We start from the raw sequence: 27,426 nt of genomic DNA, 5'->3' as shown, positions 1-27,426 counted from the left end.
AGTGGTTTTTAATCGGGGGTCCGCCAAGTGTTTCCAGGGGGTCCGCGACAACTTCCTAATTCGCGCACAACGAGATTGATAAATCGCGTTTTAAAATAGCATCATAGGCGATAAACCAAAATACATTGTGACATATTTACGCCATTGTGATGCAAGAGACATAAATTGTAACATCACATCACAATATAATGGCTCTTTCTTGCTGATTTCCGATGTCGCAACCCAGACAAAAGGATTTAAATTTTGGTCCTGGAACAAACGTGGTTTGTATATTCTGCAGCCTGTTTTGGTTGCTGGTTAATAAAAAAGGACAAAATATACAGAAATTTTCAAAGGGGTCTGCAATTAGAAAACAGTATCGAAAAGGCTCCGCAGGCAAAGAGGCAAAAAGAACCACTGTTCTAGCTGTACATAAATGGATACATTGTGTTAATGTAGGCATTCAGGTGCTGAAAACGACATACTAGCTACTGAGTTTATAACAAATGCTTTTATATTATTGTGTAAACTGTAAACTATATAACTTTTTAAAATACCACTTGCAAATTGCTCGTGTTAATCTTAAACTTTCGGTATAAACGAAATTATAAACACAAAACTGTTAAATTCTTGTCACATCGGCACCAGTCAGTGTGAATGTAAAAGTTCAACAAGAGGACACGATTGTAACGCGGAATTGGAACGAATCCAGGTTTCAAAAAACAATTCCACAGTTTCACGAACTAGTGGCTAATTTATAGACATTTGGCAGATTTTAACGGCTATTCTTTCAAAGTTAAATGCGAAATGGAGTTAAGTATTGAAGATTGCATTCCTGGAAGAATTTTTGTCGGTGGTATCGACCAACAAACAACCGAATCAGAATTGCAACAAATGTTTGAGGTAAGTGAGTTAAAAAAGCTGTGTTGCTGTACATTTTTAGGTTGAAGCTTCTCAAATTTGCATTAGATTGCTTTGTCATTTACCCTGTGGTGGGAATTTTTGGATGATGAACTTGATATCAGGATGCATGGAATAGTTGCAAGTAGTGAAAACAGGCTTTTGAATACTTGACTTTTTTTAGAATGGATGTAATGATGGTTTTTACACAAATACCTAAACTCGGTGTGCACGTGCACTATACTACGCGCATTTAGTGTTATTTACCCTTATGAAGGCGACCTGTATAGGATGTCGAAACGTCGGTGCAAACGTACAATTCTCAGAAGAGCTCTTGATAGTTGATATTATACCTGGCAGCAACAGCTTATATATTAGACTGCGTTGTTACACTGGAGATTATACGTTTGTAAATCGATTAGTGATTGCAAGTGAAAGCTCTGAAATGTTTTGATTCGGTTGGTACCACTCAGTCGGCAAACTTAGGTTTCCTTGCCAAGGTTTGTGTGAAAATATACGTCCAGAATTACAATTAACCACCATATATGAGCTGTCATATTTCTTAACAAAGTTGTATTGAAGGAAAAACAAAACTTGTATAAGCATGGGCGCCGGCACGTAGGGGCAAGAGGGGGCACTTGACCCCCCTTGGAGTTTCAGTGTACCTTAATTTAACATATTTTGCAGCAAACCTAATTAAAGTGGCAGCGCGGGGATTCGTGAAATCGTTTAATGATTTAACCTTTAGGCAACTCAATTGTGAAGTACACGATTTATACCTTCATATGTAAAAAATTTTTGATGCGGTAAAGTATGAGCCAAGATTTGCCCCCTCTTGCAAAATTTTCTGCCGGCGCCCATGTGTATAAGGTCTTTGCAGACCAATTAAGCCTCCACTCATTCGAAGACAGACAACATTTTTCGACTTCACAGGTTTGCGGACCAGTTGCTATAGTAAACATTATCAATCAAGGTACCTGGAATTCCTACGCGTTCGTCACTTTCAAACACCGCGAAACTGCACAGGCTCTGTTGAGTGAACGGGTAATATTGTGTGAAATAAATCTGTGTGTGTTGATAAATGGAAATTTTGGATAACTATTTCCCAAGTAATATTATAACATGGAATTGTGCACACTGTTTACCTATAAGGTCTCATCAGTGCAGCTTAGCGGTTCTCAAGCTTTTTAAATTTTTTGTCATAACGGTCCCTTGGTAATTTTTTTGAACACTTGCGGTCCAAGCAAAATATATTTATAAAACTAAAAATACCTTGGCAAAACAAAACTGTCGAATCTTTATTCTTTTTGAAAGTATTACCACAACAACATGCTGAATGAATTTATTTTAGATTCTTAAGATCACTTTTCTTGAGATTGCGTGGGAATGTTCCGAGGGCAATTTATTACGTCACAAACAAGACTAAAACAATATACATATAGTGCGCCAACAATCGCCTCTGTTTGTTACTGAAAAATGAAGCAATGGACCACTTCTTGTCAACCAAACTCATTTGTCTGAATAATTCCTTACTTATACGCTTGCAAGATGTGACATAACATAAGTTTGTAGAAATACTTTAAGCTCCTCGCGGTCCATCTGAAATCGTGTGGTAGACCCCAAAGGGACCGCGGACCCCAGTTTGAGAACTGTTGATCTAATGTAACCACCTTACGACACTAGTTTGTTAGCCAATACAACCGATCTCTTGTCACCAGCTGCAGTGATGAGACCTCATAGGCTACGTCAGTGGTTCCCAACCAGGGTGGAATTCCCACTAGGGGGGAATTTAGTAATTTGTAGGGGGGAAATTGTGTCACAATAATAATCTCTTACTGGTTGTCTGTGCTATGAGTTATTGCTGCATTTGTCATATATGAGCTGAGGAAAAAAAGTTCTCGTATAATCGATTTAAGCTTATAATCGAGAGTTTAATTTTTGTTCTAAGATACACATTAAAATGTTAATGTAAACAATATTTTAGCAAACTAAATTTGTAGGGGTAGAATTAGATTTGAATATCGACTAAAAGGGTGCACAAGACAAAGAAGGTTGGGAACCACTGAGCTACGTCGCAACAGAGTGCTCTGTCATCATTTATTGACTGGATGCTTTTAAATTAAGACCTTTAACGCAAAAGCAAGACACGGGCCGCAAAACCTTATTAACCTCGTTGATTTTTTTGCAGTTTGAATTTTACGTCAGAGGAAGGCTTCTTCGAATATCACCTGCATTTTTCCGCAACAAACCAAGACCGACTTTTCAGTAGAAAGTTCTGTTCGTGTTTCAGTTTCGTTTTCAGTTTTAATGTTTTGTTGAAAGACTTATTTCGCAGTTGGTTTCAAGTTAATTGTAAAAAATTGTAAATAAAGCAGTTCCACAAATAGTGATTGCTAGTTCTGTTTAGCTCTTCACTTGTAGCAGGAAAAGTTAAAAGCATTGTTTCGCCAAAATTACTACGTAGACTGCAGTATTTAGTACATGATGTAAAAACGGCTTTGATCTTACTCGGATAAGATTTATCAGGCGAAAGACCCTACATTTATTTTACTAGCAAGTTTTTGTGTTTGTATAGAACTATGATTCATCGCGCAAGTGCTCACAATTTACAGGAAAATAAAAACGTTATAACTTCGGCTGTATTTCTGTGACTTGCAAAAGTCAAGTAACTTATAGATTGATCAAAAAAGCAAAATCGCAAAACATTGAAATGCCTATGATAGAGCTTATGCGCTACTCCGACAGTTATGAAATCAAGCTACTAAATTGTCTGTAGCGTTCCTGTAGTGAAACACAGATGTAATGTTGGGGTTTAGGTTTATTTTCACGGTTGAAAACTAACGACTGCATTTTCAAACTTGAACAAGATGTAATATCAATGTAAATTGCAATAGAAATATTATAATGTGTAATCAAAAAACAAACAAATAAATCACAATTTTGTGAGGACAGGTCTTTGATCAGTGCAATCCGTGTAATCGTCGCAAACCATATTGTTACTTTCCTCTGCATAAATGACCTCAGAATCATGACGGGTTTTTCGGGGTAAGTGAACTCCTACGACAAGTTTGTATATCACAGCTCCAAGGGACCCTCCTATGAGAGGACCCACAATTGGGACCCACCACCAATGCATGCCACCCGGCTCCCTGCACCAATAAGGGGTGAATTGGTTAAGGTGGGGCACAAGGGGATTACCCTTTATACATACGTAAACACTGCGTTGCCCCATCCGGCAAAGTAGGTGAATAACCGGGGTCCAAAGTCTCGGGCGGGGTTAATAGCGTACCCACAGTTCACTCCGTATGACAGACCTGAATATGACAATTGTAAGTAAAATCGGTTTTTAAACACAGACGTGCCAGAAATGACACACATTAAATTTACAGATAAAAAACGTAAATAACATTAGGCGTAAAAAGCTCTGTGGACGTTAGCTGATTCAGAATTAAAAGCGGGCACCAAAAGTACAAGCTGCAAAACCGGTTCAAATACGATGAAAAAGGCAAAGCTGGCCCAAAAGTTGGCAAAACTTTTCCAAAATAAACCCGAGTGTGAAGTCAGGCCCGAACCGAGTCCGTTTTATTCAAAATAAAACCCAAACCCGACCCGAAAAGCCCGTCCCGGCCACACCAATGAGTCGATTGGATCAAAGACCCCAGAAGTGCAATAAAAAAAATTATTGTTATATATCGCCTCCTTCCACGTGTATTTGAATAAGAGCTTACCTAGAACGAAAACCACGAAGCCGATTATGATTGGTTGCAATCCACCAACCACGTCGTTGTTCCGCTCATCCGTTACAGCAAACACAATTCCAACCAACATAGCGGTTGCAAAAATCTAGGAATGAAAAAAATCGGTAAAAAGTTTCGAGGTTTTGTGGAAAATTGAAATATTTCACCAAACCTGATCCCATAAACCGCCAGTAATCGCGAGATAATCAGCTGGGTAAGTACAGAAAATCCCACCGGTCCCGTTTGGTCCCAACACTTGCCTTACTCCACCATCAAAAGCATTCAATGCGTCTGTTAGAAATTTATCAGAAATTGTGTGTTTCAAGGTATGCCATTATTATCCTGGTGAAAACGTCTTGTATAGGACGTCGAAACGTCGATCATTTCTGACAAAAACTGCTAGAAGAGCAATACTCGTTTATTCAATATGTCAGCTTTGACAGTATTGCAAGTTTTAAGTAGAGTTATATTAACGCGCCATACAAAAGTAGGCACGTAGTGGTCTACCAAAAACAGATCCCGAATTTTGTGTCGTTTACGCGTTGGCAGATGTTAAAGATAAAATTTAAGTTAAAGGTCCTTCTAAACATTTTCGCGAAGACCCAAACTTCTGTTAGTTAAAATTTACCACCCAAAGCATGTTGAAAACCTTGTATAAAACAAAACCTTTTACACCTAAACAGTAATAGTTTGTCGAAATGCCGTTAATCGAGATATGGACGATTTAGGTTTTGTAATTGCGTTTCTTTGTTCTTACCGTAGTAAATCGAGTAAACCGCTGCCCCAGACACAAATGCGCCGAATACTTGAGATAGAATATAACATGGCAACTTGTACAGAGGTAACTTTCCGAACAAACATAATGCCGTCGACACTGCTGGGTTGATATGAGCTCCTGTGAGGTAAAAAAGAACCAGCAATTAGCATATTTCTAGAAACACTAGACGCGAATTAAAGGGTCAAAAATGAATTTGTTCATGGTGATGCTTTTCTGATGAATAGAAATTGTTTCTGTCTTTACTATGCATAGGTTATGTGGCAGTTTTGTTTTTAATTATATAATACATAAGATTATTGTGTACTGCCGACATTTAGGGAGGTTTTTGAAAAGTTAAGACCTTATTTTTGGCGTTATTCACTACATCAGGGGTCGGCAACCTTTTTTAGACTGCGGACCGTTTTTAAAAGTGAAATTTTATCGCGGTCCGGCCTTCAAAAACTACAAATATTTAGCAATATAATACATGAGCAAAATGTTTTAAAGCATTTAACCTGAAAAAGTATACGGCCCGGTAACGAACTCCTCGCGGACCGGTACCGGGCAGCGAACCGGCGGTTGTCGACCACTGCTCTACAAACTTTTTTTAATAGGGGCCAATTTTCATCAGGTGAAGATGCCCGCGGGCCAAGATTTTTTTCCAAGTTTTTTACTGTGGAAATTTATTTGAGGAAATTGTGGCATTTTGTTGCGTCAGAACTATGTATACTTCCGGTTCACAGGTAAACAAAGTTGCATGGACAGCTTTTGCGTGAAGTCGCCACAACCCAAAAACTACACCCAAATTATGGCGGTCATACGCAATACAATTTGAAAACAACAGCCACGGGCCACGTAAAATGCCGCCGGGGGCCGCATTTGGCCCGCGGGCCGCACTTTGGACACCTCTGATGATAGAGTCTACATGATCTTTATAAGCCACCCCGACTTCAGCAAACGTACCGAAAAACAAACTGTTGTCTGAGCACTTGATAAGCCACCATTAAACACACTTCAAAACCAAACTTGTTACGTGGTCTGGTTGAGGCCAATCAGTTCTTACCAGAAACACTTCCAGTGACGTAGATCGCCATGGTAACGCCGAGGCCGAATGCCCAGTTGATTGAAATGAAGGTGCCTTTAGCTTCCCGACTTAACACGCTTTGTGCAACGGAACCATTGCCAAAAACCTGGAAATAAAAATATAGAAATTTTGATTGTTACATTTATGTAGATTCAACTAATGCATGAATTAATTTAAAAATATCACCAGTTTATAGTGCTCTACCATTATTATCTAAGTTTTCAAGACAGGGTAAAAACGCAAACTTGAAAACAAGTAGTTTTACCATGAGAATAAATGTGCCTAGGAATTCCGCCAGCATTTCACGCACCAGATTGTTTTCAATGCGAAGTAGTGACGCAATTCGTCTTCTGAACGTAGTAAACCGGTCCACTGGTTCTGCCATGGGCTCTGTAACACGCCTCAGTTAACATAAAGCACTGGAATTTCTACAAGGTTTCCTCAAGGCAATTATTATCTCGCAAACCGTCACTCTGTAACTTTAACTAACAGCAACTACAAATTTTAAACATCGGGCTCTTAGGCATGGCCTCGAGTCATCAATTACAATGAACAATGGTGATTGTTATGTAGTTTTTGTCCGTTGTTTGCTTGTAGTTTTAATTTCAAACCATTTTACTTAACAAACTAGGAACAGAAATTAAAACTATAGCTTTTCTTAAACTTACCTTTTTCGCGATCAGCCATATCTGCTATAAATTTTACAAACTAAGGCAACAAAACTTAATAAACTCTGCAATTACAGACCGTAATTAAAATGACTACATAAAGCTTCAGAGCAAAATATCAACTTTCAGCTTTACTAGCCGCAGGGCCTGTTTATAACATGTTTGCGATGGAAACTCCGCTAAGCAATAAACGCTTTTAGCAGTTAGCTAAGAAAGCACACAGAGGCGTTAGTTAAGCCTTCGATATGTTGTGATATATCCCTGTCCTGCATGCTGTCAGCACTGAGGCCTTGCCGCAACCTTACTCTATCTGAAGGTCACTCGACTAGATAACCCACCAGACAAGAAAAGCCTGTGGGCTAACACGACGACATTGGTTCGCAAATTTGTCTACGCAATAGAAAATCAATTTGTTTTGACCAAAATCTTTTATTCCGCAGTTATGCAAACATTTAGTTGCTGCCTGCGGTTAGCCTAAAAAAGGACTAGTTACTAATTAATCCATACGAACACAATATTTTTTACTACATGTTTGGTTATGCACTGAAACTTTCCAATAAAGTTTGAGCTGATCGCTTTTGTACTGGCTTTTGTGCTGTATTTTTCGTTATTTATACACTCACATACTGTGTTATTTTCTTGTACACATGTTGTTTACAATCCGACAAGTTGTATCCGCACGATGTCGCACGAGCGCCCTATAATGTAATATTCGTTCGCCAGAAAAATATAAACTGTTCGCAGATCGGGGCAGTAATAAAATTACAAGGTTGAACTAAGGGCAAGGGTTTAAAATATGGAGCGACCTGCAAGTGTAATTTTTTTCTGCTGTCGTTTCAGAAATTTATATTCTGTTGTCAATACAGATCCTGCGCATGCAGTTGCAAAGCAAACATTTGTCATCAAACAACTTTCATAGGTGTGGCCATTCTAGTTTGGCAAGGAAGTCGAGTCTTACAGCGCAGTGCAGTAAGCACTTTCAACCTAAAAGCGAACAAACATGTAATACTGGACTCCAGTACTCTAGTAACTGGAGTTACTTTGTTGACTAACAGCCCTATAACTAAAAACAAGCAAGGTAAAATGGTTGAAGGGCCAGTAAATATAATTATAGTTAGGTTATGAGGCACTTTATTGTGTTTACATTCAGGTAAACCGTTGACAACTTGAAGTAGTTTCTTAGTTCCAGATAAAGTGAAACGTAAAACCGGTCCGGTGCCGTGCTTTGCCTTTAAAACTTGTATTCCGCAAAACCAGGTCATAAGTTTTGAGTGACAGACCGATTTCGCAAAACACGAGGAAATTGGCCACCGCCGGTTAAGTTGCGCCAATCGCCCTACTCCAATTCTCATTGGCTGACGAGCTGTTCTACTCGAGTGAACACGAAAACATGACGTAGTGGGCAACATCGCGCGTGGAATGTTGAATGAATGCAGACGCGATTTAGTTTCTTGCGACTTGTGTTACAGGGCAGGCAGTTTACATGATGGGACATGGCACGTACCACTGGATATCTGCAACTGTGCAGAGCTAAACACGTGTTCTGAAAGCCTGACATGATTTTTAGCTGAGCGAAGCCACCGAACACAGAATGTTGATGCTTTGTTTACGTGCGCAAATCAGAGACCGAAACAACCAGGAAATTGTTTTCTTGCAGTAATATCGTCTTGTTTTGCGCGTCTCGATGATGTTTTCGGCCTTGTTGAAACGAAGATTGGAAATATAGTTGTTGTTTTGAATAGCAAATGTAAAAGGCCGGCTGCATTAAGTTCCTCTTAAAAAGCTTCGTTGCAGTTGTTAATTAACAGACAGGAAGTTTTGTAACTGAATTTTGAGTGCTGTAACGAGTTTTGCAAACAACAATTAGTTCCCTATGTTAAACAAAGAATGTTTTCAGTATTTGCTAGTTGTGTAACTTGATAGTCAGTTGTGTGCAGTTTTACTTTATTAGACTTAGATTTTTTTACTTCTAAATTGTAACTGCCCCATTTAAATTACTTGTGTACCAAATATTTCTTGCACCTGTAAGATAATTATTAATTAGGGCAGATCTTAGGTCAGTCAAACTTGTCAGTTTGGCCTGCGATAACATTTTGACATCAGGTTAAGAGTTGATGTTGGCTGCTTGATAATCAGATCCTAGATAAGCCTGCAAGTTTACATACTTTGGTTGTAATCATGGAAAATGTGTTTACGACTTGTGATGGGAAGATTATCATGCAATCACGATAAGAACAGACTAGTATATATATAGCATGTGTATTTTTGTGAGAGTTATTTTGGAATCAAGGTTGTAAAAAGGATACTTTTTGGCAAAATTTTATTTTTAAGTTTCTAAAAATAAAATTAATGGCATTTTGTGATTTTATACCAATTGAATTTATATTCAGTCTTAGTTTTATGATTAGCTGATCAAAATATGTGTTTCAAATTATTCTTACTTATGATTTATTTATATTTGTGGTATGATTGGTTGCAAAGTGTTTTGTATTTTTGCAGCGAGTAATATCCAAAGCAGATCTGAACTGTGTAGTGTTTGTGTGATGTCTAAATCTCTTTTGCCATCCAGGCCTGATGAGAAACCAACGAGAAAGCAAGTTGGTTCCGACTCTGGTAAGCAAGTTTTCATTTGTTTCAGTCGTTTTTTGTTTCGAGGAGTTGCAACTTAAACCAAGATTGATCGAAACCAGTGTTTCTTGACCATTTTGCTCTGCCGCTCTGGTTTTCGTACCCTTTTATTGTCTGCAATCATAAATGAGTTGTTTTTTGTGACTACATCCACAAACACATGGAAAAATTTATCATGCAATTAAGTTTCCATGTTTTACAAAAGGCTCAAAAGTGGGTGGATACTTTCCAGTCCTTCTTTAAACCATGGTTGCTTTGGTTATTGGGTAAAATATTTTTGTCATGAGATGATTTTTACAGTGAAAAGTGAGGCAGGGGACTCATCGACGCAAACATGTGGCATGAATCCTCCGCTACCACGAGGTTGTCGCCCCTTGTCCCATCAAGTGGCTGGACATCGGTTTGGACAAGGAAGACTCGGCATTGGTAAGACTACATCTAACTTTGCTGTATTTTTTAACAATCTAATCATTACAATACCTTGCCTCCCCTTTGTGTGTATTTTAGTCTTTGCATAATTTATTGTGGCCCTGTGTTAGTAAGAAAGGGATAACTATTTTTGCCAAGTATAGCTTCGCAAATTGTTTTTGTTGTGAAAATAAGTGCAGAGTTTTTAACTTTTGTAAATTGTTTTTAATTGCGTACAGTGGAAGGAACTGGTAGTTTGTTGAATTGTTTCATGTAAACTTGCCTCATTGTGCTGATGCATCTCATTGCATACTAGTTTGGGTGTTTTCAAAAACAGGAAACTGCCCAACTGCTTGTGCATATATAGGCATAGCCCATGCAAAGCGGTATCAGATTTGTATATGCTGTAAACTACTTTAACCATTCAAGGGTTTGTGTAATGGTTTTTAAAAGAAGTGAATCACTTTGGAATAGTTAGCTTTTTACCCAATCCAAAATAGATTGATGTAAAGTTTGGTAAAGGCAAGCGTTTTTTCCAAATATAAAGCCTTAAAATATATGCACACCCATAAAAAATCTCATATTCTGTTACCAGTGATGTATTTAATACCTACAAAAACTGAGCCTGAATACAGGCATCCATATTCTCATCACATGTTGTTTTGCATTTTGTCACCCTAAACTTGTTAATTATTAAACTCTTCAGGCATGCTTCAGCATATGGACGGCTCGATACTGAAACCTGTTCAGCCGCCTCCACGCGGTGGCAGAGAAGTTAGTTTCTACCAAAAAACCTTTGACTCAAAATGTGAGGATCCAGTTTTGCTCACACTTAGGCCTTTCCTTCCCAAATTTCTTGGCATGTGGAATACTTCATCGCCATACACTGGTAACTTTTATTTTTTGTGTTAGTTCAGATTATATGTTGTGTGTTGAAATTGGTAGAGTTAGTCAATGACTACAATATACGATTTCCTAATCAAATTTTGACAACACCCAGGATTAAAATGCTATTTGTAGCCACACACTGGATCTAGTGTTTCAAAACCCATCTGACAGTTTCTGTTTTAAATTGTTATTGACAAGAAACTCAACAGACACAGTGTAATAAACTAAATGACCTTTTTGATTGTGGCGGCCTAAAATCATTAGATTTTTTACGATGTTGCTAATTATTCTAAAGTTATTTGTTTTTTTCTCAACATTTTGTGTAGACTCATATCTCAAACTTGAAGATGCTTGCCGAAGATTTCGAAATCCTTCAATCCTTGACATAAAAATCGGGCGTGTGTCGTACGATCCTGACGCAAATATGGAGAAACAGGCGATAGAAACCGCGAAGTATCCACCCCTTCAAGAACTTGGCTTTCAGTTATTGGGAATGAGGGTAAGACCATACATGTGTGTCATCACTTAAACTTACACAAGCATGTCTGAATCAACAAGCACTTGCTCTGTGGCTTTGCTGAAAACTGAATCAGTGTGTATTTGAATGTTAATGTGTGTATTACTATACTGGCTTACTTGATATTTTAACACGATTTCTATTATAAGATATCTGGTCCATCACCTAATGAAGCTGTGTTCTATGATAAGAAGTACGGCCGATCTTTAACAAAGGGCAAGATATTTGAAGGTAGGACTTAAGTACATATTGGTTCAAGCACGAAAACCCTTTCCAGTATATTTTCAATTCAGCTCAACCATTACCATTACATCAGTTCTTCTGTCAATATTTGTTTCCACCAAGCTCTGTGCTAGTGTTTGCGTTGTTTTATTTCAATGTGCATAAAAGTCAAATGTCTGTTGGTTGGAAGAAAATGTTGCTTGGATCAAATAAATCTGTCAAAAATATATTTATGTTTTAGTGCAACGTTTTGGTATTTTTTTTTCAAGTAAAGGCATTTCCAGTACTTTTTGACGGATTAAAATGTTCAACATTTTTTGTTGCTATCTTTTGTTAATTTTGAGTACAACAAAAAATTGTGTTGCAAAACTTATAGAAATTAGAAATAAAGCGAACAAGTAATAAAGAAATTTTAACAATAAAGTAGTTGGGTGGTTTTATTATGTGCTTAAACAGACACTCCCTCACTTTGTGAATTGATTTTAGGCTTGAATCTGTTTTTCTCCGGCAATGAAGCATGGAAGAAATACATTGTGAAGGCGTTTGTGCAAAGATTGGAACTCATACTTGGCTGGTTCGAGTCGCAAGAAAGGTTGGCAAATATATAACACAGATTTTGTAATAAAGTGGGCGAATTTAAACAAGTTTCATATTCCTGATTTGACATCAAATGTATCTTAGTTTTCCTGGTGTAAACTTATAACCAAACACTTTATCAATAACACATATATGTATAGGCTGTTGCTGCCAGACATAATATCAACTTTAAAGCTTTTTTGGCAATGGTATTTTTATTCCGACGTTTTGACGTCCTATACAGGTCGTCTTCATCAGGGTAAATAACACTGAATGCGACTAGTACAGGGCACGATAAACAAAGGAAAAAATAATTAAAAAATATGAAATATGTATATATGTATTACGCATAAAATCTGGGCCTTGTTTTGAACTCTAATTTTCACAGAAAAAATATTTATTTGGGCACTCAACATGGCTATAAAAATGATTTAATGTTGTGATAAAAAAAACATCCTGTTCTATTTTACCTAGATGCTGTAAATATTATTACCTGTAGTTTAAACTGCTGTTGGTTAACTTTCTAATTGTCAAATTTATTTGTTTTATTGGTTGTAAACTGTTTCAAGTTTGGGAAAGTTGGTTTAAGTGGAATGTTATAGTCTGCATAAAACAATTTATTTAAATCATATTAAGCCTCATTCATTTTTACATTAATTTAAGATCATTTGTTCACCACTAAATAGACTAAACTAACTGTAATGAGATTTTAAAACCTGAACACCAGACATATTTAGGTCATGGTTGTTTCTATAATCTTTTCAACAGAGTGTCTTGCATTCCCTTGTGTGTGATTCAGTGTCAAGTTTTAACCTGGCAGACTTGCAGCATCTGCAACTAATGATCTAACCTAGTTTATCTCTCCTACTGTGTCTAGCTGACAAAATGATTAATTCGCCTTTTCATTCTTAATTAGTTTAAAGGCGACTGCTGCTGTTTGATTATCTAAACACAACCTGTCTTATATTTTCTGTTAAAATTTATTGCAATTAAAAATCAAATTAACTTTTAATTGCTGAATCATTTGTTTGTTGCCTATTGGTCATAAATCAACAAAAACAAAATAATAAAAACCATAAATAATTGTGATGTAAATATTATATTAGCCACTTTATTACGGTTTGTACATCATACACACACACACATTCCTTTGATATTACTTGTTAAAAATTAAAAAGTTAAATGAAATTAAAAATTGTTTTGTGTCGGAAATAAACAACCCTCAATTTTTCAAAGGACACCATGTCCATTGAAGGCATTATATTGAATCCCAATTATGAACTTATATTGTACATAGCCTTATATTTTTCTGCTGTTTTATTTTCATAACACTATTAGGTTCCATGTATTTAATTTGTTATGACCAATGTAAATGTTATGGTTCCCTATTAACATTTTCACACTTCCTGTGTTTGACAGATAATCTCATTGGAAATTGAATGCACCCAAATAAATGTTTTGTGTATTGTGTAATCTGTATTGAAAATTACATGCAAATCCTGGTGTAATGTTCATTGTATGTCACAAGGTTTTTATTCTGTATGTAATCTATTGCTGCCAGGCATAATATCAAGTTTATAGAGCTCTTCTGGCAATTGTATTTTCATACCAAGATTTCGACGTCGCCTTCAACAGGGTAAATAACACTTAATGTGTGTAGTACAGTGCACGATAAACAAAGGGAAAAGTTTTTATTCTGTGTCTAATATTTCCAGGTATCAATTCTATTCCTCTTCTCTGCTGCTGATTTATGAAGGAGAGTTTGTCGACGGGTCGTCTGACTCCGACGAGGAATTTATTCACAAATATCGACAGCTACAGTTTCCCACAATGCACACTGACAGCTATCTGGCAACGGTTCGACGATTTCTCAACAAGAATGTTGACGAGGAAAACAAAACCAAAGGACCAAATGGTGAGTTCTTTTGTCAAGTTCTTAATTTGAGGTTTAGCATCAAACAATGCCTATTTAAGCTTTGTGGTAATCGACCACATGGTAGGTTATTATTATTTTTCTTCTTTTTGTAATTTTTTTTATTTTAAGAAGCCAAAACTCTATTACAGTGAATAACAATGAACTGCAAACATGTAGTTTAAATGTTTGCTTTGTTTGTCCAAAGAAATTCTGCAGCAAGTTTTATACAGGACTGTATTTTAAAATGTTTGCAAAAACACACTGGAATTAAACAATAAGTATTTAAGCTTTTTAATGATTTGAATTTGCAGTTTCCCTATTTAAGTTGATTGTAGAACATGTAGCCCAATTTAAATTAATTGGTTGCATAAAATTACTTTACTGGATTTTAAATCAATCGAGTGGATTACTATTGAACTTAAAATCCACAAACCAATGCATTCGACATCTTGATTTAATGCAATTAAGTTTGTCGCAGACAGTTTCAAGTGTTTTTCAATTGAGTTTTAAAAATCTCAAAACCAACCAGGTACAAAAATGTGCAACTTAGGTTAACTGCCTTTTTCCCATTTAATCTACTTTGTCTTTGTTGTTCTAAGAATTATTTTAGCTGTTGTAAGTTTTGTTCTTTAAAACAATGACATGACCTCTTTGTAAAATTTTGGCATCTGGTTTCAATGCAACGAACAAAAGACCTAAAATATTGACAAAACCGTTCGGTAATTTTATCCATACAACACAGGGAAATGGCATATGTGGTATCGTATGTCTTGCCATTGTGTGTTGGCATTCATGAAACATGGTTATAACAATGTAATACATAAATCATGCATATGCAAAACGGGAAATTGCCGCTTAGTGTGGGGGCAAGTGCAGGTTACTGTTGTGTTTTCTCTTTGTAATGTTTTCTTGTGTCTATTTGTTGGAAAGATTTAGTCGTCTGAAGTGAAAAATAGTTTAACCTATTATTACTCTGAACCAGGGGCGTGCAACATACGGCCCGTGAGTGACAGCTATTTACGTGGCCTCGCTGACTTCGTCATGTAGTCAATTGTTTTACAATTTTCACTGTTAAATCGTAGGAAGTTTTTATTTGCACTGCATCATTGGCGTTTTTGACATTGTATTACAAGGTAAAGTTTAGTTAAAGCTCTCTGAAAAAATTGGTTTAAACTTTTGCCTTCACAGACACCTAAGGGCGAATCGCAGTTTGGGAACCACTGCAATAAATGATTTTTTCATCACAGGTCTTACAGGGTTACATGAAGGGTTACCTTTAGGGGGCTACGGTCCACGAAAGGTTGAGAACCACTGCCCTAGACTAAGGTAAATCAATAAATCACAAGTAGTGTTGCTCTATTGTAATAAAAACTGCTGGAAAAGCAATACTCGTTTATACCTTATGTCCAGCAGCAAAAGGTTATTTATACAATAACAAGTAGTTATGGGAGAACGTATTTTGTGAAACCCTAACTAAATGTGCCCAAATACAGCCACGATCTATGTTACAAACATTCCTGATTTAAATCTCGATTATCGGCGATACAAGATCAGAAAAACACAAAAAACCTGTTCATTACCGACTGTTCGAAGTGATTTTATCCTCAGCCACCAAAACATGAGCAAGCAGCACCATTTCAGCGTCATCTTGACAAGTTTGCGATTAAACGCGAGTCCCAAACCATGTCAAGTAAAACCCGTGTCTAAATATTTACCAACCCTGCGACAACCTCGCGCTTGTAACAAGGAGCTTTATTATTATTACACAGAAAACAAGGTACGCGTCTCGATTTTGAAATATCTTCGCGATGCCCTTAACCTCGGTGTGGCTCAGATTTTCACCTCAACCTACAGCTCATGCCGTTGCGTGGCGCTAAAAATATCTTATCCGTGAAAAAATCGCGACAATATCTTTCAAAGTTGTCGCTCAGCGTCAAAAGTGGCGACGTTACAGCCAGGTCACGTGACCAATGCTCACTTTATGCCGCTTGTTGCACATTTTAATCGAGTTGTCCCAACCTGCTTTGCGCAGTCAACCTTGACAACAAATCTCATAGTTGCGATGGTAAAATTTGGTCCGTTTTTAACACTTATTTTGCCCCAAAACAATAAACTTGGACTTAAATCGGTTTGGGTTACATACATTGCTCGCTTTAACCAATCATATATCAAATATCTTTTGAAAGAAACGATTCGGTTGACTGCATCAATTTCGTTTAGTAAACCGCTTGCATTGTCAGGCGTTACTCAAACAATTTCGTAAATCCATTGAGAAATTCTATATTTATCCCAAGCCAAAAATAAACTACCATCATGGATTAAATGCACAAAGTTCGTTAAAATCCCGCTTTAAGCTTTCCAAATTCCACTTGTTAGCAGATCAGAATGTTGTGTTTTAACCAACTTAACATCGATTTAACGAGGTGTGCGCGTAATGTGATAGCTGGGTTGGTGAAGTAAAGCTTATTGAGCTGAGCATCAGTCTTCACGACATGTTTAGATGTTTAGTTTCCATCTGTGTTGCGATAATCTCGTGTTTACGTGTTAAATGCAATCTGTGTCTATTTTCAACACTGCTAACATGGGATTTGTGACACACATGTCGAATTCTTTCGTGGAATTTGCACCGAATTCTGGGTTGTGTGTGTGGTAGTGCTAACACAGGTGTGTCTGTGATTGTATGGTTTTGTGGTCATCTACCTGATGTGCTTAAAAACCTACAACACTATAGATGGTTTTAGTTGATATTGTAACGCAGTGGTTTTCTACCTTTTTCGACGAACTTCTCACTTAACAATTCAAAACATTTTCATTCCTCCCCAACATACTACATAGTAAGATGCTGAACCACACAAAGATCATGCAAAAATGGCTATTTTATCAACTTCACAGGTTATATTTCCAGAGCTTAAGTGTCTATTTACGAACCACATGTAAAAATTAAGTCAAAGTTCGTTCCCGGTTGGGAACCACTGCTGACGTATAATTTACGCCTACGTGCCTTTTTACATGTTTTAAGCATGCTTTGTGCAACGAACTAGGGCAGTGTATTAACATTGCATAGGTGGATAAAATCCTACGTAAAATAAATTTAAAAGGGTTGATGCCCAATGCCAGGAAGCCAAAGTTTAAAAATTTTGTCAAATTACTAAAAAACGTGACGATGTGATCAATAGATTTGCTCCAACTAAAAGATGGGGGGCTTCAACCCTCTCACTTATTACGTGGCTGCGTGCTCTAGATAAACTTTCTAGATTAGATTGGATGTCTGGGTTTACGAAAGCAAAATTTTTCCTCATCGAATCAGTTTATCAAAGTTCAGGATTTAATCCACATCGTGAAATTCGCGATCCACAAAATTATCGACATTTTCTGATGGAATCGCTTCCGCCGTCGTAAATTTTTATCGTCGTCACTATCGTACACGTATCTTGCGCTGATTGGACGTATCACAGATTGTTACGTCACAAATCGCTCGCAGGTCAAATGTTGGAAAGAGATTTTTCTCCCGCGAAAAAAAAGATATCGTGATTTTTCTCCCATGCAAAATTTCTCTCAATTATTTCAAGTAACCATGGTAACCGGCGACTCCCTTTTATGACGTTATGTGATTTTCATAATATAGGGCAAAGTTTAATAACAAGTAGAAGATCTTATACTGTGAATATAAAAGTATTGTTTTAGTAACGTTTGAAACCGTAAATGTTTCCCAACAAGGCAAGTTGCGACGAAATAACATCAAAAAATGTCAACACTTTTGCGGGTGTTAATAATCGTACAGTTATTGTTGGAAATATTTATGGTTGTTTAATACTTTGGCGTGGGGCATAATAAAAACGTGCGCATTAAAAGATGGAAAATGATTCGCAACACTCGTAGACTGGTTCGTTCGGCCTTTCAACTCAATGAAAAGGCTTCCACAATACGAGTATTTCAGTTGAGCTTTTGTGAAAGTTGTTTTGTTTGACGAAATGTGAAACGAACGTGAAAAGTTTCTTATTCCTCCTGCCTTGTGCGTATTGAGCGCGTAAGCCACCACCTGTTCAAAGTAAAACTTCAGCAATAACACAATAAATCTAGATGATTTCTAACACGTATCCACCTAGTAACTTTGCGACATGTGTAGTAACAAAACCATACAGTAAACCTCCGTTAATCCGGACCCGTTTGGACCCAAAATTTTTTCGATTAGTTTCAGCCTTATCACATAACAAATCATTTGTACCTGAAGTTTCCCGAAGTTTACTGTAGGTTGTTAAATTAACGCCTTCAGTTGTCACTATTCGGTACAAAGTGCCCAGTTTCGAAAAGTCATGTACGGCATGTTGTCGTTGTAGTCACGTGGTCGAGCACCCGATACTATGTTGCCCCAACATTCCGAATGACGTAAATTGAGCATTGCCTAGCAACGAGACTTGTAGGGTTGCCACGAAACATGTTTTGACGTAATTATTGTAACTTTTGATGTCGATCCATACTTTGCTGGTGGTCTGATGTTTTGCTGCGAATAAGCCGATTCGTGATGGCACATACATGGCCCGATGAATTGAAATCTATTCTTTTCCCAGGTGTGCTATCTACCTTAACGGGTTCTATTTGAATGAGATACCGATGATGCTGTTACGGCGAAATTTATATATTTCAAAGATTATACGCAATAAAATGGAACCGTCTAATATTGTTTAAAATGTGGTAAAAAGTCCACGTTAATCAAGTCAATGTTTGATGTTAAAATCTTGTGATTTCACGGTCCAGTGAGTTAAGCAGTCAGGCGTAACCCAGTAAACTTCACGCTTGATCGAGTTCGTTGTGGTAGAATGAAGCCTAAAATAAAACTCTTCAAATTGTAAAGGATCCGTCAATTTTATGGCTCAGTAACAATGTAACGTCTCATTGTACGCCCCGTTTTTATGCTGGTTGTCAAATTAATCTGGTTTAAAATGTCAGAAGATGTTCCAACCAATTTTGCAAAGCCCTTTCACCTACAAACGAATGTGCATGAGCTGAGTTGAGTTTATTTCGCTTGGTTGATCGAAAACATAGCCACACAATTGCACTAAACCTATGAATTTGTAACCTAATAACTTTGTGTTGTATGTTTTGTACCAATCACTTCATACAGAAGATTTTACCTGATTTTAAGCATTTAAATATAGTTTGTGTCGTTTTGATTAAGATAAACAAACCTAATAGACTTTATTATTTTGCTTTTCTCTAACATTTCATACACATTAAATACCGAAGTGGCAATTTGTATCAATGACAGCTGTTTGGCTCTTGCCTGATTTTCAACCAGCAAAGTTTCCTCATTTCGAAAACCTTGGCATCGTTTCTCACCGGAAAAAGTCTTGCAACATTTGCACATGATGCTCTCAATCATATTGCAAGGCAGGCAGAGTTGTTAATGACACGAGGCCGAAGAATTTCCTGTGATAATCAATTTCAAAATTGTCGTCTTTTTTCACTCTTGATCAGTGGTTCTTAACTAGTTGTCCATGATGACTTTTTTGGTGGTCCACAGGACATTAATTACATTTGTTGATAAACTGCAAATACAAGTAAAACGCGGTTAATCCGGAACAGTTTGGACCAAAACATTTGTCCGGTTTAGGCAAAGATCCGGATTAACCGATGTCGGTTAGCTTAAGCCTTACCACATTACAAATTATTTGTACCTCAAGTTTTGTCCGAATTATACGAATCCGGTTTAACCGAGGTTAACTGTAGTTGCATAATGTATGTTGGAAGTTTACAAAAATGTAAGCTGTCAATAATTTGTGTCACTTCTTAAAATTCGGGTTTGAAGAAATATGTTTAGGGTTAAAATGCTGGGTGATTATGCTTACTTTACCTAAAACTTCAGAAAGCAAAATACTTAATACGTTTTCTTTAACACCACATCACTTAACTGCCATAAAAGACTTTTCTAAAAAACAGGTTTTGCACAAAAACAAAAAGCAGCATTCAGATTGGAAAAGCTTGTAAACAAATACAGGGGGTGGGGTTTGTGTAAATAAGCGGGCAGTGACGTTGGGTCGGACTCTTGTCAACAAGATTTGTGATGCTTTCCTGCTTTGCTCTACAAGTTATGGCGGGCACGTATTTCCGATATGACGTCACATAGGTCATTGTGACGTCACACAGGAACTTCACCGAAGGCGCTGAACATTCTTCACATATGAGTGATGTATTTGTAAATGGTTGCGAATGCCGGGTGGAAAACGTACCCTAACCTTGCTGTGTTAAGCTTTAAGTCCACCACACCACACTGATACTCTTAAAAGGCAATTCTGCATCATCCAATTTTTTAACTGTTTATTGGTTCCTTTGTCCACGCTGTGGCAATTTTGTTGACCCAATTATCTTTTGCTTAGTCTATTATAATAAGCCAGGATCGAAATACCGAATCATGTGTCCTTTTGTGAATTTTATGTTTACCATAATTTGTTTTTTGCTTATACATTGTTTAATTTTTATTCCCGATTAATATTTTGTTCTTGTATTGTTTATCAAAAGCCTTCCGCGACCCACTGGTTGAAAACTAACGTTTTAAGTCAACCAAGTCGAGAAGTTTTAACATTTTTTCTTTATAGTATCAAAATAAAAGCATAGAGCCAATAAATGATAAGCTGCAGACAGTGCACACTGTTTCGACCTATAAGGTCTCATCCAAACAGTGTGCACTGTCTGCAGCTTATCATTTTTTCTTTAATACATTAAAACCCAGTTAACGCACTGAACAAATGGACCGTTTTGTCTCTTCCATGTCATTGGCACATGGTTGTATTTCACAAGACCGGACCAAAACCACTTTTATGCCGCCAACCGTTTTTTTTTTCACGGCATACCTTGAATTCTCGCCAAGTATTGTTTGGTAATTAGTTGTACTTTAAGGAATCGTTGAGCTTTAAATTTGAGTTTATTGGCTACTTTAACTTTTAAATCGTTTTTTTGGCACGTGGTAATGTTTTAACCAATCATATTGTGTTGCAGAAAGCGAGGATGGTGGTAACCATGGAGACGGACCTCGTAATCAGGCGTCTGGTGATAACAATGACACCACCGGTAAAGGTACGTTGCAAACACCTATACCATATTTATTTACAGCAACACGTAATATCAGTGCGGCCTTTCAAAATGTCGGGTTATGAAGAATTCGTTAAGATCTCCGAATACGTGGTTATACTTTGACGTAACCGACACAGGACAAAAAACCACAAACACGCGAAGCTTGTACGTCACAATCATATTGCGTAACCGCCTTGATTTCATTCCGTGTCAAGTTTAATTGTAATGCGTTACGTAACCGGGCTGTCAAGACAAATGTCATTATTGCTCGGTGGATGTAATGTACAGTCGCTGCTTGTGCTTGGTGCTTGAATTGATTCGGAAAAGCATTACTTATTCATTGAAGTCGTTTTGTCCCACCAACGTCTAATTGCTGTTGGATTCAACTCAACAACCCTGCTTGGCTTGTCACTTCACTTGAACTTGAACTGAAACACGCACTTGAGACTGAAGTTTTCGAAAACCCTCTTTCCTTACACTTTTATCAAATACCGGTTGGTTAGGTTTAAACTTTACGACAGTAAAGAGTTAAAACCTTTAACAATTAAGATTTAAAAACTGGACTTTCTGGTTGACATCAGTATTTATTTCCAGTTCAGAATAGGCGTAATAATGGGAAAATAAATTCTTCAAGTTTTAAAGGGGTTTTATGCCAGGCATCGATCAACAAAAACGTTTTGGCGATTTTGAATTTTGATCGATAGGCAATGACAGGTTGGACAATGTATTCTCTAATTAATCGAGTGTTTCTGGCTGATGTAACTTCCCCAGAAGCTGGACATAAGTGGACAGTGCTTCGAAATATCGGTTTAATAGTGTTTCTAAAACTTGAAGTTTAAAGGGTTTACATGGCCACAGGTTGACGTTATATTTATACTGTCCATCATCTGTGAATGCTGTCATTAAATTTGACGTTTCACTTTTACGGCACCACCAGGGGCACAATATGGACCTAATAAACCCTGTCAAAGTAATCACCTTGTGTCAATCATGTGATCAGCTGTGGGTAAATCCCCATGGACTTCCTGACGTCATGGCTTATGTATGTGAACGTCAGCGCAGTAGTTGTTATATTTAGTGGAAATGTTAATGTTTTCATGTGACAGCCGGTGGTTAAGTTGGCAGCCCTGTAACACCCTGCAGTTATGACAAGTTGCCGCGTTATGACTTGTATTGTGATGTAACATGACCTATGTTATGACGTAAAAAGCAGCTGGCCGCACTTTTGGGTGACACGCCCACATTTTGGGATGACCACGCCCACTTTGGGGAAAAAATTTTCCCGTGAGAGGAGAGGCAGACAACACAATAGAAACTAGTTGATGTTGATAATTACCTAAACCGTTGTTGGGTTGTTAAATACGATTCCCTGTCGTCTTTATTTGACCGATACTGTATTCATTACTCTATAGACCTGGATTTTTTATATTGTAGGTCAGGATTTGAGGGCTACGTTGCGTATTTAAGCAAGGGTTTCGTTTTGCAGACTCCTCTGGTAAACCTGATCACGTGACCCCGCCTCAAACTGATCACGTGACGCCATCATCGGATCACGTGACACCGCCTCAAGCGGATCCTGTGGACGTTTCCAGCAACGCTCCAACACAGACCACCACAGGACACGAATCCGGGTCAGTGCAGTTTAAACCTAATGTTTTTGGACAATTTTTGTCATCGCACTAACGCGCCCTGACCACAGAGTTTAACCACATCTATTTGTAGATTCACAACCGCGGTATTGTATGTAGCCATTACTCGTCTTAATGCTAGATTGTTCCAGCCTACACCTTGTCATCTGCATGGTCATCGCCTGATTCGGTATTGCGCCTTTAATAGACCTGGCGTAATACGTCCGAAAACTACAAGATAGCAATATAAACCATTTCTGTCCGTCATAACATATAAACTAAATAATGCTGTTCTGGCAAAAGTTTTGTTTTTACCGACGTTTCAACGTCCTACATGATATAATGTTTTGGTCAGAAATATGAGTAAGGACTGACCATCTGATATAACAACAGAAATCTTGCAAAAGTCCGGATGTTGTAAACCCACACATCATTTGCTTTATCGCTTCCTTTTCAAGCATTTACTTCCTTTAACGTATGTCTACGTAATCAATGACTTCATTGTTTATTGTTACTTAGAACGTCACTGTGTATAAAACAATACTTTCATGGTTACAGAAATATTAGTTTATCGATTATTTTTGAGACCGGTCTTAGTTGTGTGGCTTCGCTTAACAATTTGGAAACGTCACAAATGACATGATTGTTTCGTCATAGTTACTCGAGCGAAGCTGAATCGAAATTGTCAAGTCGTCGCGCTTCAGAGCGTCTACAACGCGACTTTGTTACGTCACTGAACCGTCGCATTCAGGAATCGGCGCGGGATTATGTGAAATATCGATTCCCGCCAGAAATAGTCGATGTGAAGTAAGTTGATTTTATATCGATTCGTATCTTACAGGTGGAAAGATCGAAGGCGTGTGATTCATAGTTGGTAGGTAGGGCAAAGGCTCCCGAACTTTCTGATCTTTGGCTTAAAAATTCATTCGAAAAGGGTTTGTGGCTAACCACGTGCCTTTAAAAAAACATTTACAGCTGTACGATCAAAAGCTATTGTTTGCCTCTACGTAAGCACAACAGCATGTGATATTATAAATCAGTACATGTTTAAATAGCTTTGTGGCCCAGTAAAAACGTCTTCGTGTCACACTGCACAGCAATGGCCCACATTTTGGACTTTCCTATTTACACGAATATCAACAAAAATATCTTGCTTCAAAACAGTACGACAAATGGTGCACCAAAGTTTCGGTTGCGGAAACATTTCGACCGAATGTGCTGTTTTGCCCATGTTTTTATTTTTAAGTGAATAAAACGAAATCCTAAACTTTCACTTGTGTCAAATTAACACATCATAAAATAACTAAGCAAGAAATCAGATCCAGTATATTTGTGTAAAACATTACGACGTTTCGACAAGTGCTGTTGTCACCGTCAGATTTTAGGAAATAAAACGACATTATTCAAAACCGTGAATAGTGTACATAAAATAACTAATTGTTGTGTATAGAATACACGCGACACATTGTCTGCAAAAATAGTAGGTATATTTTACGCTTATGTATTGTAAAATTTGTTTTTTAATGTCATAAATGAGATTACCTACTTCAACAAGATAGGCAACCCTTCCCATGTTTTCACGCAGAATGATCGACTTCGCGCACGTGTTTGAGGACAACCACACCGACGACAATTACATCTTTGGTCTCCGGAATCTCATACATTATCTCCGACAAGTCATGAAAAGCTGTTGATCCGCCCCCAAGCTATGACGTCACAATGTAGCACCCCCTAACGACAGAGCGACGGTCAACACTCCCCCCTTTTTGCTTCAAGCCCATCCTCGAAAGCACTTACTCCATATCGACAGCGCCACCCAGCGACTTGGATCGAAGTATTTTACGTCACAGGAGGGCGCTTTTCATACAACATTCCGCGTTTTAGAGATGGGAAAAATAAGTTTGTTTTAGAGTTTAACATTTGATGAAGCGTATGCAAGTTAATTCCTTCTACATGATTTTAGATTCCGCGTGTTATTTTACCACAAATTTTTCGTTCAATTATTAACGTTTTTCGTTTTAATGTCTGTAATGTTCCGAAAAGGTTGTTGCACTAATCCATGGGCCAAATGACGTCCATATTTTCACCCAATCGGAATGTTTTGGTGCTTTGCGCTGGATCTAATGTAAATTGAGGAAAGTAGGGAGTTGGCGGAAAAACGGAACGACGTAATTCCGCAAGTGTCCTCTTTTTACGCCACTCGCGGTGCCTTATTCCCCTGATTTTACAACTTTGCGACTATATCTTACACTTATTGCACTACACACTTTTAGTCAACCGCCCCAAGTGCCAGCAATGCTGTGTCACGTCACAGTGGCGTCATAGTGACGTGACGAACCTGTTTTATGTCGTACAAAAAGATAAACACAATAATAACATAACATTGAGACCAATCCCTGGTGTACATTTTTTTTCGTTGTGTTTTTCAGCGGTTTTATTTGATGCTTTGTCGATTTAGCAGTTGTTTATTTGTTTGTTTGTTTTTGTTAATTATTGTAGCTGCTTTGTTTACAGCCACTTCAATATATGTGTTGTGGGAAACTGTTCAAATAATTTCGCGAATTCCGCAAATTTTCGAGTCATTCCGAAAAAAAAACACAATCCTTTGATTAATTTAACCTACTAATAATGTACAATACTGTTAATTATTGTCATACTGACGCAATAATGGGGTTTATTACGTCATCAATGTCATCGAACCCGGGTTTTGGTATAACTTGTGGGAATTTCCTTATCATGAAAATTCCATTCCTTGCGGAAACAACATTTAAACGGAATTCCATTTTAAACGAAAAAAATACCGAACTATGCAAAAAAAAATTATGCAAAGGCTGGACTTAAATGCCGAACGGTGAAAATGTGCTAGATGCGCACTATTTGAAGATAAGATGTTGTTGGAAAAAGTACAACAAACTTCATCTTGTTTTGTGCTTGTTAGTATTCCATGTGTTTGTAACAATAACACTGTCAACAGTCCTCAATGCAACCAATTGTTTTGTGCACTATAGTTTGAATTATCTGTATATTTTGAAAACTAATTCTTCCTTTCCGTTTCAAATTAGCCCATAGAGGAAGGCGACTAATGTATTTCTATGCATTTTTCCAGCGTACAGTCATTTCAAATCCAAAAGTATTTTATGGCAAAAACATTATTCACAAGCTAACTCTAGTCTGTCTTGCTATGGAAACGCTTCAGCCAATCACACAAGGTGCATAGGGACCACGTGATTATTTGGATGTTCGCTTTCAGACACTTCTTCAAGCAGATTGTTTTGTCATAATGCGTGCTTTGTGTGTTTGTTTGTGTGTACAGTGAAGCTATGTTTCCTTCATATGATCTGACACACCAAGAAGTCAAACGGTTTAGGGTTCGAAAATTGCGACGCACTTTGTGTAAAAGACATTTATACCACAGCTTTTAAATCGAACACACTTTTAGCATGAGTTTGAAGGGTTTTTTAAACAACAGTATATGTTTGTGTAGTCAATTTTGTCATTGCTAATAATGGCTTTAATTGTGCGATGAAACTTTGTAAGTATTATCCATTTTGGAGAAAAAAAACCTTAAGCGCGTAAAGCCGTATTGCTAATACTTTCAATTTATCTTCATTCATTTCTGTGTTCTTTTGAAATAAGTTGGTATTTCAACATTTGCCAATGATCAAACCAAGATTGTTTTTCGCCCAATGCTTCAAGTTGTCTTGCAATTTAACCAAGTACCTGTCATTTCATTTATTTGATTTTATAAAATCTCTTTTGGCAAGGATACTTATGATGGCTAAACATTGTCTAATGATCTCCATTTTACAAAATTATTTTATAATCACAACGTTTTAGGCTTTTTTAACCACTGCATTGTTGACCTTTTCGTGTTTGAGCAATTTTACTATTTTGCTCGCGTTTTTTTAACATTTCTTTGCGTTTTATTGTGCAGATTGCGAAATATATACACTTGTATCAAAACCATGTGTACATGTCAAGACAATGCAATAGTTAAATCAGTTGGATCCAGTGGTGGGATTCAAATCTTTGTCAGCCGGTTCTATCACAAAAGTCATATTTTTCATCCGGTTTTGTTACAACCAGTCTATTAACAGTAACCAGTAATGCTAACCGGTTCGCTGATCTCATAAAATTTCGTGAGACGGTTCTATAGAACCGGTGCGAACCGGCTGAATTCCACCACTTGTTGGATCTCTCTTGCATCAGAACATGAAGAAAGAGGGTTGTTGGTTTGAAAAGAACGATTGTGGACTGAAGGTTCGAGGTAATCTGGGCTCACTGTTGGTGAGTGACACCTCGACTGACACTGACAGGAAATCGCCAGCAGCGACTGACAATGACAGATGGCAGACGGCGCTGTAGAGCGTAGGTGACACTTACTGAGAAAGCCATTTTGACCATATGAGTTCTAGGAAAGCAGCAATTCATTAAGCATCGGATTATTTGTT

General features: G+C 37.5%; 3 protein-coding genes across 4 annotated transcripts; 2 read left to right on the top strand and 1 right to left on the bottom strand.

The window, feature by feature from the left end:
* Positions 1 to 786: 786 nt before the first annotated feature.
* Positions 787 to 3,148, top strand: LOC145204566 (protein boule-like). The gene is made up of 3 exons (XM_080077159.1): positions 787 to 882; positions 1,813 to 1,923; positions 3,068 to 3,148. The coding sequence occupies exons 1-3, from the start codon at positions 787 to 789 to the stop codon at positions 3,146 to 3,148; spliced, it is 288 nt and encodes a 95-aa protein (XP_079933285.1).
* A 531-nt stretch (positions 3,149 to 3,679) lies between these two features.
* LOC145205314 (aquaporin-3-like) lies at positions 3,680 to 7,299 on the bottom strand. 2 transcript variants are annotated; one of them, XM_080078000.1, is made up of 8 exons: positions 7,126 to 7,299; positions 6,723 to 6,847; positions 6,437 to 6,563; positions 5,374 to 5,511; positions 4,789 to 4,907; positions 4,608 to 4,722; positions 4,091 to 4,193; positions 3,680 to 4,028 (listed from the first exon to the last, which is right to left on the bottom strand). In XM_080078000.1, exons 1-8 carry the CDS (start codon positions 7,142 to 7,144, stop codon positions 3,812 to 3,814), a joined length of 963 nt encoding a protein of 320 aa, XP_079934126.1. In that variant the 5' UTR covers positions 7,145 to 7,299; the 3' UTR covers positions 3,680 to 3,811. The 2 variants fall into 2 exon arrangements, with proteins under 2 accessions (XP_079934126.1, XP_079934127.1); XM_080078001.1 differs by having other exon boundaries at positions 6,768 to 6,847; positions 7,126 to 7,270.
* Positions 7,300 to 9,596: 2,297 nt separating this feature from the next.
* On the top strand, positions 9,597 to 26,938 carry LOC145203670 (inositol polyphosphate multikinase-like). Its single transcript, XM_080075925.1, has 11 exons — positions 9,597 to 9,738; positions 10,054 to 10,179; positions 10,868 to 11,050; positions 11,376 to 11,548; positions 11,716 to 11,797; positions 12,275 to 12,380; positions 14,080 to 14,279; positions 21,273 to 21,350; positions 22,834 to 22,978; positions 23,633 to 23,782; positions 24,561 to 26,938. Exons 1-11 carry the CDS (start codon positions 9,669 to 9,671, stop codon positions 24,667 to 24,669), a joined length of 1,422 nt encoding a protein of 473 aa, XP_079932051.1. The 5' UTR covers positions 9,597 to 9,668; the 3' UTR covers positions 24,670 to 26,938.
* The last annotated feature ends 488 nt before the right edge of the window (positions 26,939 to 27,426 follow it).

The sequence above is a fragment of the Phallusia mammillata genome, chromosome 8 (assembly GCF_965637545.1).
Source record: "Phallusia mammillata chromosome 8, kaPhaMamm4.hap1.1, whole genome shotgun sequence".
In the NCBI taxonomy this organism is placed as follows: Eukaryota; Metazoa; Chordata; class Ascidiacea; order Phlebobranchia; family Ascidiidae; genus Phallusia; species Phallusia mammillata.
This window is presented reverse-complemented; position numbering and strand designations above follow the sequence as displayed.

Excerpts from the sequence above, each read along its gene's own strand:
- LOC145203670 (XM_080075925.1), top strand. The coding sequence starts at position 9,669 with ATGTCTAAATCTCTTTTGCCATCCAGGCCTGATGAGAAACCAACGAGA. Across the intron at positions 14,280-21,272 it reads CAAAACCAAAGGACCAAATG|AAAGCGAGGATGGTGGTAAC; the intron begins GTGAGTTCTTTT and ends ATTGTGTTGCAG. Across the intron at positions 22,979-23,632 it reads ACCACAGGACACGAATCCGG|TTACTCGAGCGAAGCTGAAT; the intron begins GTCAGTGCAGTT and ends GTTTCGTCATAG.
- LOC145205314 (XM_080078000.1), bottom strand. Across the intron at positions 4,723-4,788 it reads CTGGCGGTTTATGGGATCAG|ATTTTTGCAACCGCTATGTT; the intron begins GTTTGGTGAAAT and ends TTTCATTCCTAG. Across the intron at positions 4,194-4,607 it reads CTTCGTGGTTTTCGTTCTAG|GTCTGTCATACGGAGTGAAC; the intron begins GTAAGCTCTTAT and ends TGTCATATTCAG.
- LOC145204566 (XM_080077159.1), top strand. The coding sequence starts at position 787 with ATGGAGTTAAGTATTGAAGATTGCATTCCTGGAAGAATTTTTGTCGGT. Across the intron at positions 883-1,812 it reads AATTGCAACAAATGTTTGAG|GTTTGCGGACCAGTTGCTAT; the intron begins GTAAGTGAGTTA and ends TCGACTTCACAG. Across the intron at positions 1,924-3,067 it reads AGGCTCTGTTGAGTGAACGG|TTTGAATTTTACGTCAGAGG; the intron begins GTAATATTGTGT and ends ATTTTTTTGCAG.